The following is a 21,226-nucleotide window of genomic DNA, read 5'->3' on the forward strand; positions in this document are numbered from 1 at the left end:
AGTTTAAAAGAAACAAAGCAAAACAGAGCAGACTTACAGCATTTTTTTGTAGATTACATACTGAAATGTATGGGTTAGTCTCCAAAAATTGATGCCAAATTTCAGTCTTCAGTCCTTCCTCTGTTTGCCATTTGAGCCAGTTTCTATTTTTCTATTTGGCACTTTTCAGAGATCTCATATTTTATCTTATCATACACAATCAGCTCTAGGATAATGGGAATTGCAGTCATTACACTTCGGAAAAATAAGTATCTTTCTCCAATAAAATGTTTATCATTGCTCATTTATTGCTGTATTGTTGCAGCTAAACCTTAACTGTGCAGGGGAGAATGGAGAGTAAAATTAAACTACACAGTAATTGCTATGCAGATTAAAGGAAACGAGAGACGCCCTTTTTAGACAAATCAAATACATGTACAATACTAATCTAGGGCTATATATGGGTTGCAAATATCTGAATGCAAAACATTTCAGCCTGGCAGCAAAGCATTAGTTTGATGCTATCTAGTGGTCGTCACAATTCCTACACCAACAATCAATAGATCAGTATTTTTCACTCTTGATATTTTGGGAATTGAAGTCCAAACATCTTAGCGCTATCAGGAGTGAGAAATACTTGACCAGAGGGAAAAAGGAGAGCGTGAAACGAAGAGAAAATCGTAACGAGAACGTTCTCTAGGAGATTTCAAACTAAAGCGCGGTTCCAGGTCCCGCCTCTCCGACGGAAATAGCGAATCAGAAGGCGCACATTTAAAAAGAATCTCCTCTTCTGTTCTCCCTCGCCCTATTGGAGGTGGGAAGAGGTGTCCGTCAATCGTTCTCCTTCCGGAGATATCCCTTAATCCGGGATCTCCCGCCAGCCAAGATGGCGGCGTCCGGAGGCGGCGAGATGGTGTGGAACCGGTGGGATGTGCCTTGGCCTGCTTGCAATTCCGCCGAAGTCGTGCCGGCTGAACATGCTTCAGGTTAACGGAGAGCTTTCAACGCGGAACATCTTTGCAATTCGCGTTAAATTTGAGTGATAGACAAACACGCTTGCTGCGGAAGTTCCTGCCTTATCTTTTCTTTCCTTTTTTTTTGGAAATGTAGTTTAACTAACAGACTTTTGGGTGGTGGGACTAAATTATTATCTAGCAGATTTGAGCTTGAGCCAACCTAAAATATGCATATGATTGTAAAAGCCTCATTCCGTTAATAAAATCTTACAGTTTTTGCGTGTAAAGGATTGTAATTTTTTTTCTAATGGATTTTAGTGGAAGCATCTTCCCCTCAGTGCTAAATGAGGTGTGTCTATATTTAACTGATGATTTAATACTCTTAGGTTTTTCGAACTTTCTTTTTTTATTATTGAAAAGTTTTACAAAATTTTAATAATATACCCCACCTCCCCATCAACCCTCCCCCCCCCCCCGACTTCCCAAAGCAGAATACAGGGTATTACATATAGCAATCTTATGCAAACATATGCTAAATATATTACAAGGTTAACAAACCTTCCACCCTTTAACTCCCTTATAACAAAACTAAAGTAATTATAATAACACTTCTATAATTGTTAAAAATTATTCATATGCTATTTGAAACTTTTTAGTCCCATATTTGTTCTGAATATAATCAATCCATCTTTTCCATTCCAAAATATATTTTTCTTGTGACTGTTCTTTCAAATATGCTACGTCCGTTACTTTAAGTATCCATTGTTCTATTGTAGGTAAATCTTCTTTCTTCCAATGTTGCGCCACCAGCAGTCTGGCTGCCGTTATTAAATGTAACATTAATTTAGTTTCTATACCGGTATAACAGTAACAGGTTTTTTGAACTTCGATTAATATGGGGTTAATTGATTAAACTGGAGTTAACTCGAGGAACGAAACTCGTAAACGTGCGCAACTGAGAAAAACACTTAAGCATATTCGTACTGCATGAAGTCACCTTTTGGTGAAACCGTTCACTGTAACGCAAGCCCAGAAAATTGGGTTAATTGAATGAACTATCACGGTTTAATTAAACATGCATAAATGTTCCATGCAAAAAAACAGCACCTATATATGCAGCAAGTATCTGGACTTTCATGCCAGGAAGTAAGCAAAGTAGCTGAAGGATACAAGATCCTGGACAGAATCCAAATGAATTGCTGGAAGGAAAAATTTCCTTAGTGCAGAAAGCAGATTCATAACACCACAGCTTCTTTGGTAATCTGCTGCAGACAAATAACTCTGGGTTTCCCCACACTACCAAGTATAGCTGTCTTGAAGAGAGACTATGCAGGGAAGATGGAAAAAAAACATTTTAGTTGTACAATGTTATAATAAATCTACTTTTCCCAAAGCTTTATTTTGTTTCATTATTTGTGCTCCATTGATTTTTTTAGGGGATGTACATTAAATTTATACTAAAGAGGTGTGGCAAAAAATTAACCCCTGAACTAACTGATACTGGAATTTGAGATCCACTTCCTTTGTTACTGGTTTATTGAGTGAATTTTTGCAGCTTCCTATTGATGCCTATGTTTATATTTTCTAGTGAGATGCCTTTCAACTGTTCTGAAGACGTGTGGGACTGTCGACAGCATGTTAAACTGCAAAATGCTGGTTGCAGAACAGAGCCTTCTGCATTCAATCATTTATAATTATCATAATCAGATGATTCATCAAAAGGCATATGGGAGTCTTAAACAGGTTGGTGACCTTTTTGGAAATCTTGATTAAATCTTGTTACATTTTAAGCTAGTTATTAGGTTTTGGGATTATGTTACATTTTAAATCTGTAGGAACCATGCATATATGGCATCCAGCTTTAGGGAATCAAGGACTTCCATAATCAAAAATGCTGAATTTGCCCATTATGTCATCTTTAGTAGAGGAATTCTTTAAGGAGGAGCAAAAAAAAAAGCCAAAAGTAAGACTAAAAAAACACTTAGCTAGCTATAGCCCAACGCTTAGAAGCTTATATTTTTGCCATGGGAATTATGTAATACTGACTGTAAGGATTTTGCACCTGCTATATTTATTTTGTAAGGGATGCGGTGGCTCAGTGGGTTGGGATGCTGAGCTTGTCGATCAGAAGGTCGGCAGTTTGGCGGGTCGAATCCAGAGTGCCGCGTAACAGAGTGAGCGCCTGTTATTTGTCCCAGCTTCTGCCAACCTAGCAGTTCGAAATCACGTAAAAATGCAAGTAGAAAAATAGGGACCACTACGGTGGGAAGGTAACAGCGTTCCGTGCGCCTTTGGCGTCTAGTCATGCCGGCCACATGACCACGGAGATGTCCTCGGACAAGCGCTGGCTCTTCGGCTTTGAAACGGAGATGAGCACTGGCCCCTAGAGTCGGAAACGACTAGCACGCATGTGCGGGGGAACCTTTACCTTTTACCTTTACCTTTATATTTATTTTATTTTGAATCATTTCAACTAAATAGAATGGTTCTAATAGAATTGGTTCTGAAGAAAGCTTGTTTGCTCAATTTTGGGACATGTAGAGATTGTTTCTGTTCACTTATTGAAACACTATACTGATTTAATTTTGAATAAGTTAGGAGTGCTCGCAAGTATATATGCTAGAGATACTATATAGTGCATGTGAAGAATCTGGTTCTTAATACAAGTTATGAAAAAAAATGATTAATTTATACCTAGAGCTAAGCATATTTATTGGAAATAATGCAGTTTGCTTGCTTTTTAATATAGGCCAGTAAGCAACATTTTTTACCTTCATAATTTCAGGTAGAACAATGCTTGAAACGTTTAAATTTAATGAATCTGGAAAAGTCGATTCAAAAAATTGCTCAGATGGGCCTCATGTAAGTAGTTTGTTAACATGACCATGTTTCTGTAGTTTTATTAATGCAGATTGTCCTTGAAATATGACTGTAATGGGCACATGTCACAATGGTTATTAAGCAAAACAGCCTCACTTATCCTTACCCCGTACTCTTTCTGATGCAACCATTAAATGAAAATGAGAATTGTTAAATAGATCATAGGGTGCCTTGGGTGAGGGAGATCCTGAGTGGCTTTTTCAAGTTGTCTGCCCTGAGCCAAGGTTACTTCCACCACCACCACCCCGAGGCACCACATGCTACACTTCTCTCTGGGGTCCTCGTAGTCCTTCAGCTTCCTTTCCACCCAGAAAGCAAAAGACAACAAGCTGTCTGGAGTTTGAAAACTCCAACTGCCTTCCCATCCAGCAAGCGAGGGGAAGTCAGTCCATCCAGAGTTTGCAAATTCCAGCAAGCAAGGGAAGGTCATCTGCTTCACGGAATACAAACATCACACCCATTTGGAATTCCTTAAAACAGCTACAGCTCTTCCTGACACAGGTAGTTCTCAACTTACAACCTTTTGTTTAGTGACCAAAGTTACAACAGCACTGAAAAAAGTGACTGATGACCATTTTCCACACATCATTGCAGCATCCCCGTGGCCATGTGATCAGAATTCAGGCGCTTGGCAACTGCTTCATATTTATGATGGTTGCATTGTCCTGGGGTCATGTGATCACCTTTTACCGTCTTCTGATAAGCAAAGTCAACGGAATCCAGGTTCACTTTACAACCATGTTACTAACTTAACTGTAGTGATTTACTTAAGGGTGGCAAGAAAGGTTGTAAAATGGGGCAAAACTCACTTAATTGTTTCACTTAGCAACAGAAATTTTGGGCTCAATTGTGTTGTAAGTTGAAGACTCCTTGTACAGTGTTGCTACCATCTGTAGCTACCATGTGATCTAGAAACAGTTCATTTGATTTAAAGAGTTGCAGACAGGTGGTATTGCATGGTCTGTGTCATTAACATTAGTTACCGTATCAGCTTGTGACAAAGCAGCAGAGAGTAGCATTCAAGCGCATATACATTTTCTCCTCTATTTTAAATAGAAAACAGAGATCTGAAAATTCTGCAGAGTCCTTGGTCCCCAGCCAGCCTGTAATAGAAGTTGTTCTGGTGAAGATACTGGGTAGTTGCAAGCTTATACTACGTTTACTTGAATGTTGTTGTACGGCATTTAGGTATCCTTCGAAAAAAATATTTTTATAGTTGTTATTATCCTGTTCATTACTGGCTGTGGTGCATAATTTTTCTGGTCTTAAGTTTTTGCAGTCCTCTAGCATCATAATTTAGTATAAATGACTTTGATTTTTATTGAATTAAAAATGTAAATAACAAAAAAGTAAACGTGTTTTAATGTTAACTGCCTTAGGACTGAGTTCACTGAGTTGAGTAACTGTAAAATAAACATTTAACTTGGATTTCTAACTTTTGGGGAAATATCCAGCCTTAACCAACTTGTTTCTCAGTTTAATCGCTAAACATCTTTGTTTGCAAGAGTATGTATTGTTCAACACTTTGATTCTGGGGTTGCTGAGTCGGTTATGGTATGTACATCTCTTAAACATTTTTATTGTTTCATTTCTAATTATTTGTTTACATGTTTATAACAAAGATTTTGCTTAACCACTTTCTTACTAATTAGATGGGGGGGGGGGGCATACCAATGAGTATCGTACCACACTGCAATTTATAAAGTTCCAACTGCATTTATTGCTATGGTGGACCCAGGAAAAGTGGTGGGTGAAGGAGATTAAATGGCATCTTCAGAAACTCTGAAGCTTTGTTTCAGCTGGGATGGGAAAAAGGAACATATTTTTTTAATAAACATTTATTTTTCCCTAGTTGATTTTGAGTGGAAGAAACTTAAATACGGCAGGTGGAGTTAGTGTAGAAATGGTTGTGGGCACTGGTTATGTGTAACGGGTTTTATATGCAGATCCAGATCCCTTTTCTCCAAATGCTCAATTTGGGGATCTTCTTTCTATGCAAAACAATGTCTGGTGGGATACCTTAATTCCAATAAACTTTTAGCGGTATACAGATGGCTTTGGGCCATATGTACTGCCCAACCATTGGAATTCATTTTTCCCCAAAAATGGAACTGTAGTCTTTCTCACTGTTAGAATTACTCCATTATCTGGTAACTGGATCTCCTTTGTTTCAGATAAGTAAAGTTGCCAGACATTCTGGCCAAAGTAGATAGCTCACTTTTCTATCTATCTACCTTTCTTTGCTTTTGATTAGTGAACATAAATTCTGCTTCATGTGTGCGTGTGTTTTGTCTCATTAAGTAAGGCTCATAGCATTACAGATCCTTACGCTAGTAACTAGCAGTTTCAAAATTCCTGGGATACCCCTCTAAAATTTAGAAGCTACTCACCCCTTCTATGTAACAAACCTCTTTAACTTTTTCTTCAGGATTATTAATTTTATTGCCAAAGTTGATTGTTAGTCAATACTGGTTAATTCATACTGAATTGGAGAGCTTAGTGAAAATGAGAAGTACCGTATTTTTCGGACCATAAGACGCACTTTTTTCCCCCAAAAGTGGGGGGGAAAACGAGGGTGCGTCTTATGGTCCGAAGGTGATCCGTATGGCCAGCCCCAACCTCCGCAAGTGGAAAGCAAGGGAGATTGCCAGGAGCACGAATTGGCACGTGCTGAGAAACACCGATCTCACGCTCCTGCACTCTCGCTCGGTTTCAGCTTCCCTTGCTACAAGAGAAAGCAGGCTGAAACGGAGTGAGGGAGATTGCCAGGAATGCGAATCGGCTGATCTCGCGCTGCTGCAATCTGCCTCGTTTCAGCCTGCTTTCTCTTTTAGCAAGGGAAGCTGAAACCGAGCGAGGGAGAGTGCAGGAGCGCGAGATCAGCCGATTCGCATTTCTGGCAATCTCCCTCGCTCCGTTTCAGCTTGCTTTCTGCAAGAGAAAGCCGGGCTGCAGGGCCGCCTCCGCGGGTACTGCTCTAATGCAGAGAGGGAAGGACAAAGAGGGAGGGAAGGAAGGAAGGAAGGGACAATGGGAGAGGGAGGGAGAGAGAAAGAGAGGGAGAGAGAGAGAAGGAGAAAGAATTTTTTTTCTTGTTTTCCTGCTCTAAAAACTGGGTGCGTCTTATGGTCCAGAGCGTCTTATGGTCCGAAAAATACGGTAAATATGGAATTATGTTAGCCAGTGTCAAGTGTTACATCTCTTTGTGTTTTTCCTTTATTCTAGGATTCTTTATAGGGCTGTATTAAAAAAACTTAGTACGTTGTATAAGGATCTCTTTGAATTGCTTCAAGAAGTAGCAAAAGTGCACCAAAGGCCATATATTAAAGGATTTGTCTTTCCTTCTGAAATAAACTCTTTTCTGGAAACCAGTTATTTAGAGATTAAGAAGAAAATGCCTAAAAGATTTATAGAAAGGAAAACTGGCACTGGATGGATGAATACATTGTTTTCGGTACATAAGACTGTATCCCAGTCTCAGAATCTGAACGTAGCTCTTCCTCCAGCAGTCAGGAAAAAAAAGAAGAAAAGGAGGAAAGGTACCCCAACTATTTCTGATATTGGAAAACCAGTTTTGATCAACAGACCTAATCAAGGTAATGGCTGCTTAATTTACTTGAATATTACGAACAGTCTCACACATGCTTATATTATATGACAGCATAATATACAAATTTTTTTAGGCTTTTATAACTTGTATTGAATTGGAAGATCTGTGTTGATTATATTTCCTCTTAATAGTGGAGAATGCCTGAAAATAAGATGAGCGAAAGGTGGGGAGGGATAAAAATGGCAAATGCTCAGATGTTTCTTTGGAACTGGACTATTAAATATCTACTGGCGGGAATTCAGGATATCCATTCAGGAATTCAGTGAAGATTACACTAACGTACAAAATAATTTATTAAATTTGCATGTTGTGCAATTCCCCATTCTCTGCCCCAGCCTACAATTAAAAAATTGCAATAAAAGTATTAAAAGATGGCATGCATGACGGATAAGATAGAATGAAGCGAGGACTCTCACTGTCTCTCTCCCAGGCCTGGGTGAAAAGTCAGCTTTGTTTTGGTGAAAAACAGCAGATTGGCGGAAATCCAAATCATCAGAGAAACCTCATTCTAGAGGGAAGGTGCTGCTACAGAAAAGGCATGTTTTGGAGATCCCACTATATATTGGTAATGAAAGGAACCTGGAGTATGTTGATCTTGAAAGATCGAAGTGGCCCGGCTGATATTGTAGCAGATTCCTTGATTTAAACCTATTGTTGTTCAAGATTATTTACCTGCTTTTAGTTTTATCTCTGTGTCTTTTCTTTTAGATCTTGCAGAGAAGTTGGAGTTTGATCTGAAGACATTATGCAAATATCCTAATCCTGTGTCACAGGAGGTGTGTTCCATTCCGTTCTTGCATGCTGTAGGCTTGTAATTTTTATTTATATTTGATAGCCAGTTTGATATAGTAAAAACATCAGAATAGAACTGGGAAATCATGAGTTCTAGTCTTACCTTAGGCACAAAGCCACCTGGGTGGCTTTGAGCCAAACACTTTCTCTCAGCCCAGGGAAGGAGGCAATGGCAAACCACTTCTGAAAACCTTGCCAAGAAAACTGTGGGGACTTGTGCAGACTGTCTGCAAGAATTGGACATGATTGAATGGAAGGAAAAACAATTTTACCCCACATTTATTTTGGATCAGCTAAAAGCAATGTACATAACTAATGTGCCTGTCTCCTTTTTTATCCATTACAACCCTATAGAAAGAATATCTGGCCCATAATCATCCACCTGGCACAGTCTCTTATTGTTTTTCTTTAAATGTCTAACTATCTGTGCTTTGTAATTTCTTATGTATGTGAATAAACACATTCCTCTATCTCCTTTGTAAATAGGTTTTAGTGATTTAATTAAGTTTGTGTAATGGAAATTTATTGCATTGAATGTGGATTTATAGCATCTCAAGAATATTTTGGTATAGTTGATTATAGCTTGATGGTCAGAAAGACACTTTCATGTGGAAAGCTTCATTTTAATTCCTGTCTCATTCTTGTTTGGTGTCTTTAGAACTTGTGAAACCTTTGAAGGAATCTACTCCTAGTTAAAATAAGCAGCACTAATCAGTTGTTTAATTTGGTCCTAGACAATTTCATAAGCTAATCAGATCATCTGTAGAATTTTCTTGGTCACAAGAAATAGTGATTTTTTTTAATATGAAGAAGAGATGACATTTCACAGTTATCCTAGAAACTACTTTGATATGCATTTTAGGAGGCCATTCAAAAAGCAAATTTTGAAGACTCCAGTGAGACATTTGTTCATGGTTAACATTTGTCTTCGTACAAACTCTAAACCATTTAAAGTGGTTAAATCTATCTATTTAGTTTTTCAATGTCTACGTACTTTTTAGCCAAAGATGCTGAATCTTAAAGTTTATTCTAAGTCTTAGCTTTTTAATTAGTGTTTTACAATGTTAATTTTTTACTACTTTATTTCAGAATTCTAAATTCAGTAATATGCTTCCTGAGTCAAAGAAAATCGCATCTATTTCTTCTAAAGTCCTGAGAACTCAGCATCTTTGCTCTTTTGTGTCCAAGTTTAAAGAAGTGCAGTCCTTTGAAGAACTATCTCAAACACTGAAAGCAACAATTACCTGGTGTAAAAACAGTAAATTTAGATCAGGGGCTTTCTTCTTAGGAATGAAGCTTTTAAAAAGCAAGAGGCTGCAGCATGTGGAAGCCCAAGGTTGCAGGTGTGTAGGATTGTTAGTCCTGGTCTTTCCATGCCTTCTAAATAGGCTCTCTGTAATCCTGAAATATAAGTGGTCCTTGTTTAGCGACCACTCATTCAGCAATTGTTCAAAGTTACAGTGGTGCTTAATGAGGGGACTTAGCACCAGTCCTGTTGTGGCTATCGTAGCATCCCCATGGTCACATGATCGAGATTTAGGCATATGGCAACTAGCTCTCAATTACAAGGACTGCAGTGTCCTGTGGGTCACATATTGACGTTTGCAACCTCCCCTGCCATCTTCCTACAAGTAAAGTCAGTGGGATATCTGGCAAAGGTTGCAACTTGCTCCTGCCTTTTGTTCAGGGGAGCCCCTCAGCAGTATGGGGGCCTTATATCCATACTGATAACAGTACTTGTCCAATCACCCACTTGCCTATACTTCCTAGTGCTTGCCTGCAGCATCTGCCCTCCCATGCTCCACAGCCCCCATCCACCTGGGCATAATCTGATGCCCACCAGCAGTGTCCACCTATAGCTCTCATCCACCAGCCTGCTTGTCTCACGTTTCACCAGGTATTTTTGGATCCATGACTTCCCATTATCAATTCAGAGAACTGGAAAGTTTGAAAACCTCTTCCTTTAGAGAACTATAGATTCTCCAGTCCCAGATGGATGCTAAAAGTATTTGATTTCCATATTTGTAATACAGAAATGATGAAACTTCTCTTTCAGTGCATGTTAATAAAATTAAACTGCATGAATAGTGTTGGGAGCATGCATTTGCATTCATAGCATTAAGCTTTGATTAGTGGGTAAAGCTCTTCCAAGTTCGCTAGAATTTTGTTCATGTGAAAGAACTGGAATAATCAAAATAAATGACACTTGGTTTTACAGACTGTTACATCAAACATTGCTCTTTGCTGCTTTAACTGCTCATCTTTTTTCTCTTACAGATTGCAGCGGAAGCTTAAATGTGTTAAAGCCACTATCTGTAAATATCTTACACTCCATAGTTGCAGAGAGAGACCCATGCAACTTCTTAGAGGAAGTCCCCAGCGAAATAGTAGACTGTCACGGAAGCAGAGCTGTGTTTCACGGACTACTTCTGTACATAGAGGAGGTCCTGTATCTCCTTTCCTCAATCAGACTTTGGACTCCAGTGGTACAAAGACTTTTGAGGACAGTATCCATGATGGCATTTCTGTCCCTGCAGTATTGGAAAATCACCCAACCCATATACAGAAAGAAGCCATTGATCAGAAATATGACATTGATGATATTTTTAAAGTTATAGGTCTCTAGGGCTACTTTTTGTTAAGTAATCAAAAATGTTGTTCAGTTGTGTTACTTCTATTTCATTATGGCAAACGCAGACAGCTGTTCTTAGGTTTTGAGGTTTCCTTGAAGTTGTTGAAAAGCAAGTTCTAATTGTTGGTGGACTGATTTGAATCATCCATTTATTTTTACAGCAATGTTTTATATCTGTAGAAGTGTTGCTACAGATCATCTGAAACTTAAGTTGGAGCACTGCCAAACCAATGCTGCTAAGAATACTTGAGTAACAGTGTCCTCAAATAATTCATTGGGGTGAATGAAGTGGGGACGATGGAGGGAAAGAGCACTAAAGTGATAAAAGTGGAGTGTCTTCAGAGCTATAGCAAATACCTGGAACCAAAAGATCACTTTGCAATATTAGATGGCTGGAGGAACTATCCATTTTTAAATATCAATAAGGATCTGGCTGTGAATTATACTTGGTATTCTGGTGGCCAGTCCTAGTATGGGGCAACTTGGAGAAGTCCCAGGTAATGTTTTATCTCAGAAAGAAAGAAAAAATCCTTACTTCTTGAAGAAGGGGGAAAGTATTCATTATCTATGACATGTTTATCTTTTCTATAACGGCACAAGACTAGTCACTGATAAGGAACAAATTCACATAATATTTAAAAAATTGTTCTATGCAGTTTAAATTTACAAACTTTTGAGCCAATAGTTATAACCTATCAAAGCTACAACAGTAAAGATTCATAGACTTACAAAAAAGCTGAAAAATCACCACTAAAAGCCGCGAGATTAAACTGTATGTTTATATTTTTTATAGTACAAGATTATCATGCCGATTCCAAGATTTATTGGTATTTCCTTCTCTAATAGTACAGTGAAACAGGGTTTCTGTTTATTACTGTCTTCTGTTTATTATGCTTTATTGTTTGCCTAAAGTTACTTGGACTATTGAAGTGCCTTATAAGTTGAATAAATACCTGTAATTTGTTAATAACTTTTTTCATATCCATCTCATTTTCTTACATACATGCAGAATGTAACTTCAGTTAGTAACAAAGAACACAAATACATTTTATTAATTTAGCATCAAGTGGTTCAGCTAATTTACTGCTCAATTCCTCAGAACATTTTCTGAAGTAAATGTATAATTCCTCTCTATAAATAGCTCTAGTGAGCCTCTATTCCCCTCTGCTACTTTTGCTGATTTTGTAGTGGTTGCCATTGTAATATTGTAATCCAAAGCGAAAGTCTGTCAATTGCAAGGGAAAAGAGTAAAAAGTCCACCTCCCCCCCATTGTTTTGTCTTCCCATGCCCTTAATACTTTAATGTTAGATGGCACTCCCATAGTTAAAGTCAGCATCATCGTCTGGCTCGTATTTTTTCATTTTATAAAATTCACCAATAATCTGCACTTTTTAATGGCTATATATATATATATATATATATATATATATATATATATATATATATATAATTCCCATAAAGGTCCAGCTCAGTTGTCTATTTTAATTCCAAGTTTTTTCAAAAGCACTTTCACTGAAAAATCTTTTAAAGCTTTACAACCATTAATCTGTTTTAAACTTTCTTATAGCTACTCTTTTAAGTGTTTTGCCAAAAGTTTTTAAATCTTTGATTTTTTTCATTTTAATACAGAAAAATGTTGATGCAACAAGTGGAATTCTCTTATCCTATCACTCACAAAATCTCTTTAGCTATAAATTATATTCAAAAGCATTTAAGAAATTAGGCTTGTGCAAACCTTTTGTCCATATGAACTGCCCTTACAGCTATGGACATAGCTAACTCCCAGCTGCTCACAAAAACCTCAGTTCCTGCATTTTACTCATAAGGAACAGCTGTCCGGAATGTAACTGGGTGCACACAATCTCTCCTTTTTATAGAAAGACAGTGCTGGAATTTACTGTCTGGCCACCATGGTTGCTGCAATGCTATCTCCACTCTTTTAGAAAGATTTAATCTGCCATAAGTCTTCACCAGAAGTCCATTTTCTTATGTTAAGTTCCTATCCATATAGACTCAACCTTGATGGCCCAGCAACTATCACTGACATAATGCATATAGTTTCACTTTAATCCTTTTCAATTAATCCTGTCAGATTAGCTCAGTCAGAATAAGCTTTGTTTCTGCTTGCTAATATTTGTACTCTGCTGTGAAAGAGGTTATCTTTTAGTTTTACAACACTAAATGAAGCATGGAGAAAAGAAAGATCAATTTAGAAGTACTGAGATTTATGAGCATATTTTTTAAAATAAAGTTTGATGGGAAGGATAGAGGTAAAAGATAATAGTTATGTGGCCCTTAGAAATTTTAGTAACACTTGAAAAAAAATGAGCTAAATAAGAATATAAACTGCGAGTTATGACACTCAAATGATTGCAGTCTAAAAAATGCACAATATAATAAGGAATAATGTCCAAGAATATTTTAGCATTTTAAAGAGAAGCAGCATAATATAAAGAATATCTTAAAACAGTCAACAATTTAAATATTTCAGTGGGCAGCAGTGTTCTGAATTATTTTTCAGAGCTTCCTTTTATAGAAAGAGTGAATCAAAATGAGATGAGCTCAAAAAAGGCCTCAAGAGCCATAGTTCGCTTCATCAAATGCTTTTCGAGCCCGTTTTAATTCTTCATTCATTGTTAACAAGTCCTTCACACGAGCAAATTTTCGTGGATCTTTACGAATCAAGAAGACAATATCTTCAACCTGTACTCGACCTTGTCGTCCAATTGACATTGCTTTGTGGGTCTATTGTGCAAAAAGAAAATCCATTTCAATTAAATCAAATTAACAAAGACATTTTCTTCAATGCTACTGAGTTGTGCACAGTATTTAGGCAGTATACTTGCTTATGAAAAAGAAAGTAGAAGCTGATTATCCACTGACTTTGTGGCTGAAGGGAGACTAAAACCAGGATAGTTCTGCTTTTAGTCCAACACTAATCACTACACTACTTGGTTCATTAATAGTCTGAGAACCAGTTTGGTACATTTATTAAGGTATTAGCCCAGAAAACAGGATACTGCATTCTACTCCTTCCTTAGACATGAAATCCAGCTGGGAGACTCAACCGGTCAGTCTCAGCCCAACCCATCTCATAAGACTACCATATTTTCCGGCGTATAAGACGACTGGGCATATAAGACGACCCCCCAACTTTTGAGATGATTTTCAAGATTTTTCGTCTTATACGCCGGAAAATCAGCGAGCCCGGGAAGGCACGCCCTCCCCTCTCACTGTGGAGGAAGCAGGGCAGTCCTGCGCACGCGCGCACTCTCCGGCTGCTCCTTAGCAGCTGGGGAGTGCGCGCGTGTGCAGGACTGCCCTGCCGGCTCCCGCCCGACGCTCTTCCCTCTTGAGGCAGCATCGCTCCCCGGCTCCTAAGGAGTCCTAGGGGATGCTGCCTCAAGAGGGAAGAGCGTCGTCGGACGGGAGCCGGCAGGGAAGTCCTGCACACGCGCGCGCACGCAGGACTTCCCTGCCGGCTCCCGTCCAACGCTCTTCCCTCTTGAGGCGGCAGCTGCCTCAAGAGGGAAGAGCGTCGGACGGGAGCCGGCAGGGAAGTCCTGTGTGCGCGCGCGTGTGCAGGACTTCCCTGCCGGCTCCCGTCCGACGACGCTCTTCCCTCTTGAGGCAGCTGCTGCCTCAAGAGGGAAGAGCGTCGGGCGGGAGCCGGCAGGGCAGTCCTGCACACGCGCGCACTCCCCAGCTGCTAAGGAGCAGCCGGGGAGTGCGCGCGTGCGCAGGACTGCCCTGCCGGCTCCCACCAGACGCCAGATGCTGATTTTCCGGCGTATAAGACGACCCCCCAACTTTTGAGGTGATTTTCATGGGTTAAAAAGTCGTCTTATATGCCGGAAAATACGGTATTATGGGAAAAATAGGAGGAAGTAGTAGTATTAGGTATATTTGCTGCTTTGAGTTACCGGTACTTATAAAGTAATGAAAGAGGGGGAGGAGGTAAAAATGTAAAACAATTTGTTACTGGAAGTTTACTGGGTCATAATAGCTTTTATATGTGTCTCAACTCAGTTTTACATAAAACATAGAGCTGCAAGGAAACGAAAGCCTAAATATTGCATCTGTTGCATCAAATGTCTAATAAGTACTAACATATTATAAGAACCTACCATTTCTGTGATGAATTCTATGACTAGATCCTCAAGAATATCCACAGACTCTGTGTAAGGATTCTGATCATCTCCAAATCCATACATCATACATCTCACTGGAATTAAGAAAGCAAAAATCATCTGCAGGAGGACACTGAATGCAGCAGCTTGGAAGACTTATGGTCTATATAATTATTCATAATCTTCTAAATTCTCCAATCAAGCTAATTGTAATGGTGTTTTTAAATAAATCTACTGGGGAAAGTGTAGTTCATCTTGTAAGGGAAAACAATGCTGAAACTTTAATATTAGTATTTGAAAGATCATTTTAATAGAACATGTTGAAGGAGGAACATTCTGAGAAAAGCCCCTGCCACTTCCATGAATAAATTAGCCAACAAGTTCTAAAGTCCAATTTATGGTTCAGGAAATTATACCACTTACATTATAAGCTTTAGTACAACACTAATTTCTCACAGAAATGGTATTTTACAATGAGAGGCTTGGAGAGGCTTACTGTTAAAAAAAGTGGGCTGAAAAGCAGACTGCAACCTTAGAACTGTCATGGAAGTATTAGCAAATGCAACCCCCCAAAATACTGTAGTAAAAATCAAGTATTTTAAGTACGTAGTAGTTGGTGCATAGTTGTTCATCACTAACTCACTGCAAAACCAACTAGCAACGAAAGACATCTTACATGACTTCATAAAATGTGAAACATTATTCAATGGATATTTCATTCCCTGTGCTACAAATTGTATCAAATGACACATGAGCAAATGTGAAGGATGTTAAATATACTTAACCATTTCAATTTCTTTTTACTTAGTAATGCAGATTTGATAGGATATAGATTCTAGACATAATCATTCAATAATTCACAGTAATACTGGCATTCAAAAAGTGTACCACATAGATAAATGGATTCTTCAAAAGTGGAGGCTACAAAAGGATTAAGTCCTCACTACCTGTGAGAACATAGAAAGCTGCTTTATAAAAAATTAGGTCATTAAAACTAATATCTCTATTTCTTACACTGACAGTTCTTTGGTATCTTCAGCATACAAATAATCTACTTTACTCTTACTTGTAGGCTGACATCAACTTACATTCTTTGGAGAACAACCGCTTCCTTTTTCCCTGTCCACCATCTGACCCTCCTCCTGTTTCTTCAGTATCTTCTTCAAACTATAGATAACAAATCCAAAATTAGGATTAAAAAAAAGGCATACCCTAAAATTTAGCTAAGAAACAAGGAGTCTAAAATTATTAGGATGGTTAAAAGCAGAGAGACAGCAAAGGGTTTTAAAAATATCTCTTGAAGTTGGGGGAATAAACAGTACAATATGAAAATAAGTTTACTGTAAACAAATATGAAATTATGCTTACAGACATAAAAATCAACCCTTCACATTGATCTCAGCTAGAACCTTGGGGTGCTACAAGCAAAGTTCATAAAAACATCAAATATGGCAACTGAAAAAGGCATATTCCATGCTACATATCATTTGAAGAATCTAAAATAAAACTTATCAACAGAGTACAATAATGCCTTTATAAAAATATATGGATAGGGACAACTCTATGTAGCTGTGCAGCAATTTGGAATGAAAGGAGAAAAGGTGATTCTTAGCTTGTGTTGGTACTTGTGTTGCACATATTGAAAACTCCTTAACCTGCATCTTGCTGTGCAACTCCAAGAAAAGATGCATATAATTTGACAAAATGCCAATAAAAGATGCAACATAACTGCTCATATTCCAAATCATTTGTTCCACTTTGAATACAGATGTTTATTCTAATATATTTCAGCATGTAAAGGTACTGATCTGTTTGAGCTGCTCTAAAACTAATTAGAAAAAATAGTAGTTTCTAAACAGTAGTTTCTATTAAATATGCTGACTATATATAAAACCTCATATAATAGAAACAGGTTGCTAAAAACCAGTGAGGCTGTGTTCCATTTTCTTAAATTTTGTGAGTTTCTCATAGACATCCAAAATATCTAACACTCCAAGTGAGTGGTGGGAAAACAGAAAATATAATTTTTTAAAAATATTTTTTGCAACATCTATAAGCCAAAAGATAACTGGAATAACAGGCAAGTTTGGCCTTGGAGTACAAAATGAAGCAGGGCACAGGCTGATAGAATTTTGTCAAGAGAATACGATGGTCATAGCAAACACTCTTTTCCAACAACCCAAGAGACGGCTCTACACATGGACATCACCAGAGGGTCAACACAGAAATCAGATTGACTATATGCTCTGCAGCCAAAGATGGAGAAGCTCTATACAGTCAGTAAAAACAAGACCAGGAGCTGACTGTGGCTCAGACCATGAGCTTCTTGTTGCAAAGTTTAAGCTTAAACTGAAGAAAGTAGGGAAAAGCACTAGGCCAGTCAGGTATGAATTAAATCATATCCCTGTTGAATATACAGTAGAGGTGACAAATAGATTTAAGGAATTAGATCTGATAGACAGGGTGCCTGAAGATCTATGGACAGAGGTTCGCAACATTGTACAAGAGGTAGCAACCAAAACCATCCCAAAGAAAAAGAAATGCAAGAAAGCAAAATGGCTGTCTGAGGAAGCTTTGCAAATAGCTGAGGAAAGGAGGGAAGCAAAAGGCAAGGGAGAAAAAGAAAGATACGCCCAATTGAATGCAGAATTCCAGAGAATAGCCAGAAGAGATAAGAATGCCTTCTTAAATGAACAGTGCAAAGAAATAGAAGAAAACAATAGAATAGGGAGGACCAGAGATCTTTTCAAGAAAATTGGAGAGATGAAGGGAACGTTCAATGCAAAAATGGGCATGATAAAGGACCAAAATGGCAGGGACCTAACAGAGGCAGAAGAGATTAAGAAGAGATGGCAAAATTACACAGAAGAACTATACAAGAATGAGCTTAACGTCCCTGATAATCACAATGAGGTGGTCACTGACCTCGAGCCAGACATCCTAGAATGTGAAGTGAAGTGGGCCTTAGAAAAGCTGAGCAACAACAAAGCTAGTGGAGGTGACAGTATTCCAGCTGAGCTTTTCAAAATCTTAAAAAACGATGCAGTAAAAGTGCTACACTCAATTTGCCAGCAAACTTGGAAAACTCAACAGTGGCCACAGGACTGGAAAAGATCAGTTTACATTCCAATTCCAAAGAAAGGCAGTGCCAAAGAATGTTCAAACTATCGCACCATTGCACTCATTTCTCATGCTAGTAGAGTTATGCTTAAAATCCTACAAGCTAGACTCCAGCAGTATGTGGATCGAGAACTACCAGAAGTACAGGCAGGATTTCGAAGAGGCAGAGGAACTAGAGATCAAATTGCCAACATACGCTGGATCATGGAGAAAGCTAGAGAGTTCCAGAAAAACATCTACTTCTGCTTCATTGACTATGCTAAAGCCTTTGATTGTGTGGATCATAACAAACTCTGGCAAGTTCTTAAAGAGATGGGAGTACCAGAACATCTTATTTGTCTCTTGAGAAACCTATATGCGGGCCAAGAAGCAACAGTGAGAACTGGACACGGAACCACTGATTGGTTCAAAATTGGGAAAGGAGTCCGACAAGGCTGTATACTGTCGCCTTGCCTATTTAACTTATATGCAGAGCACATCATGAGAAAGGCAGGGCTAGATGAATCAAAAGTTGGAATTAAGATTGCTGGAAGAAATATCAACAACCTAAGATATGCAGATGATACCACTCTAATGGCAGAAAGTGAAGAAGAACTAAAGAGCCTCTTGTTGCGAGTGAAGAAGGAGAGTGCAAAAGTTGGGTTGAAACTAAACATTAAGAAAACCAAGATCATGGCATCCGGCCCTCTCAATTCCTGGCAAATAGATGGGGAAGAAATGGAGGTAGTGACAGATTTTATTTTCCTGGGCTCCAAGATCACTGCAGATGGGGACTGTAGTCAAGAAATTAAAAGACGCTTGCTCCTGGGGAGGAAAGCCATGGCAAATCTAGACAGCACACTAAAAAGCAGAGACATCACCCTGTCAACAAAAGTGCGTATAGTCAAGGCTATGGTCTTCCCAGTTGCAATGTATGGCAGTGAAAGTTGGACCATAAGAAAGGCTGAGCGCAAAAGAATTGAGGCCTTTGAACTCTGGTGCTGGAGAAGACTCCTACGAGTCCCTTGGACTGCAAGGCAATCAAACCGGTCAGTCCTAGAGGAGATCAACCCTGACTGCTCTTTAGAAGGCCAGATCCTGAAGCTAAAACTCAAATACTTTGGCCACCTAATGAGGAGGAAGGACTCACTGGAGAAGAGCCTAATGCTGGGAAAGATTGAGGGCAATAGAAGAAGGGGACGACAGAGAATGAGGTGGCTGGATGGAGTTACTGAAGCAGTAGGCGTGAGCTTAAATGGACTCCAGAAGATGGTAGAGGACAGGAAAGCCTGGAGGAACATTGTCCATAGGGTCGCGATGGGTCGGACACGACTTCGCAACTAACAACAACAACAACATAAGGAAAACAAGCTTTATTTATAGTATTTTTGCCCTTCACCAACTAATATGAATCAAGGTTTAAATTTACAACCTCATTTATATGCCATGAATCTATGAGAATAAAAAAAATTGTCCATCATCAAACACATACAGCTGTACCAAACCAAAGGGCAGTCCTGTGGAACAAAACTTATTGTGTATGCATCTTGAATGAGGGAGATTTTATGTTTGATATTAGTTTGCAAAGCATCATGCCACTATGAAATGTGATTCTTCTCAGATGTTTTGGATTTTAACTTCCAACAATTATAGCCAGCAAAGCCCATGGTTACTAATAAAGGAAATGCTAAGCAGATGTAATGCAAAGTACAAAAATAATAATAGAAAGAAGAATCTAAGAATTTGTATGGCGTACATTGCTGGCCCACACCTAGTACACGTTAATTCCACGATAAACTTCCTTAACAACCACTTAACTGGGATGCTACAGGGCTCCTGCCTTGAGCAGAGGGTTGGACTAGAAGACCTCCAAGTTCCTTTCCAGTCATATGATTCTATGAACTATGCGATTACTGGGAATTGCCTTGTATTTATAGAAGGATTACATCAGAAAATGTAAAACCAAATTCAAGTTTATCTACCTGTAAATCTCATAATGCCCAGGGAATCTAATTGCCAGTTTTGTTTGCATAAAATGAATCGAGATTGGAATCCTACATTCCGAAATCCAGTGAATGAAACATTTCATTTGGATTTATTTCAAGTGAATTATTTTGCAGCATCTTAGTACAGGTTTTCCCTGCTCGTTTTTCAAAATGATGCACTGTCACCAACGAACAGGATCTAGCTTTTAATGAGAATAATACCCAATAAACCCTGGATTAAAACTTCAGGCTTCTCCAACCGATGTGTGCGACTGACTCCAGCATCCCCGGGAAATTTAGGGGAGGCGGGAGGCGCCACTTTCCTTTTCCTAAGCCAGCAGCTGCCACTCCGGCCAGCATCCCAGTTCGTCCTTAATCACGGTTTACACCTTTTAGGCTACTCAACACCTTATGCTTCGGCTTCACTTACAGGTGGGTCCTCTTCCTCGTCGGCCATGTTAGCATCAGGAATTACCTCTTTCCAGTTACAAAATCAAACACCGCTTCTGACTAGCAACTCTTCCCCTCCGCTTCAATCCGGAAGGCTAACGTTCAACTGCGCATGCGCTTTTGAGCAAATGAATATAATAGGCCTTCGGTTCCTCTTCCACCGGCTTCATTGGGCAAGTCACGCATGCGCAACCTTTAGAATGGCCAGCATTCGAAGGTATTTTCGGGAGGCTTTCACATCTGGTTGGAAGCATCTGCACGGACGCCGTAGAGCAGCCAACAGATGCAGAAAACGCGCACTCGGGGCTGCCTGCCCTCTTGTAATCGTCTGGATCTTTCCAGCCTTGATTTATAGCCCTAATGTTTAGGTAAAAAGAGAAAAGTAGCTTTGAAATATTAAACAATAAGTGATAAATTAAGTCAGGTTTGCTGTTTTGATTTCTCTACCTAAGGTACATACACATACCACTTTCCAGTGTTCCAGTTTCATAAATACAACGCTATGTTTGGCTTAATAATGGAGTGCTGTATACGTCAAAACTGAGTTCATGTAATAATCCTATATAAATCAGAAGAAATTTGGCTTAATGTGTTATGTAAACACAGCCACATTGTCTTGCCATTTTCTCTGCCTTTTGCCAAAGTAGAAGCACAAGCTTAACAAATCAAAAGCTATAGACTTGCATCAAAGCTTATTATTATCCTTTATCAG

The 21,226-nt window shown here is 38.9% G+C and overlaps 2 protein-coding genes across 6 annotated transcripts; one reads left to right on the top strand and one right to left on the bottom strand.

The window, feature by feature from the left end:
* Positions 1–799: 799 nt before the first annotated feature.
* Positions 800–12,283, top strand: RMP64 (ribonuclease MRP subunit p64). 5 transcript variants are annotated; one of them, XR_014026288.1, is made up of 10 exons: positions 800–965; positions 2,524–2,678; positions 3,721–3,797; positions 4,872–5,003; positions 5,292–5,369; positions 7,041–7,411; positions 8,134–8,201; positions 9,307–9,560; positions 10,495–12,072; positions 12,105–12,283. XR_014026288.1 is itself a non-coding variant. In XM_081326690.1 (9 exons), exons 1-9 carry the CDS (start codon positions 866–868, stop codon positions 10,841–10,843), a joined length of 1,584 nt encoding a protein of 527 aa, XP_081182816.1. In that variant the 5' UTR covers positions 800–865; the 3' UTR covers positions 10,844–12,279. The 5 variants fall into 5 exon arrangements, 1 of the variants encoding a protein (XP_081182816.1); XR_014026289.1 differs by having other exon boundaries at positions 7,188–7,411; XR_014026291.1 differs by lacking the exon at positions 800–965 and adding an exon at positions 977–1,284.
* Positions 12,284–12,290: 7 nt separating this feature from the next.
* TAF13 (TATA-box binding protein associated factor 13) lies at positions 12,291–20,854 on the bottom strand. Its single transcript, XM_081326693.1, has 4 exons — positions 20,495–20,854; positions 16,069–16,147; positions 14,978–15,075; positions 12,291–13,595 (listed from the first exon to the last, which is right to left on the bottom strand). Exons 1-4 carry the CDS (start codon positions 20,519–20,521, stop codon positions 13,425–13,427), a joined length of 375 nt encoding a protein of 124 aa, XP_081182819.1. The 5' UTR covers positions 20,522–20,854; the 3' UTR covers positions 12,291–13,424.
* Positions 20,855–21,226: the final 372 nt, after the last annotated feature.

The sequence above is a fragment of the Vipera berus genome (assembly GCF_964194415.1).
Source record: "Vipera berus genome assembly, chromosome: 4".
Taxonomy (NCBI): Eukaryota; Metazoa; Chordata; class Lepidosauria; order Squamata; family Viperidae; genus Vipera; species Vipera berus.

Excerpts from the sequence above, each read along its gene's own strand:
- RMP64 (XM_081326690.1), top strand. The coding sequence starts at position 866 with ATGGCGGCGTCCGGAGGCGGCGAGATGGTGTGGAACCGGTGGGATGTG. Across the intron at positions 8,202-9,306 it reads CTAATCCTGTGTCACAGGAG|AATTCTAAATTCAGTAATAT; the intron begins GTGTGTTCCATT and ends ACTTTATTTCAG. Across the intron at positions 9,561-10,494 it reads GTGGAAGCCCAAGGTTGCAG|ATTGCAGCGGAAGCTTAAAT; the intron begins GTGTGTAGGATT and ends TTTCTCTTACAG.
- TAF13 (XM_081326693.1), bottom strand. The coding sequence starts at position 20,521 with ATGGCCGACGAGGAAGAGGACCCACCT. Across the intron at positions 15,076-16,068 it reads GCGGTTGTTCTCCAAAGAAT|TGAGATGTATGATGTATGGA; the intron begins GTAAGTTGATGT and ends TCTTAATTCCAG. Across the intron at positions 13,596-14,977 it reads TAGAATTCATCACAGAAATG|ACCCACAAAGCAATGTCAAT; the intron begins GTAGGTTCTTAT and ends TTTGCACAATAG.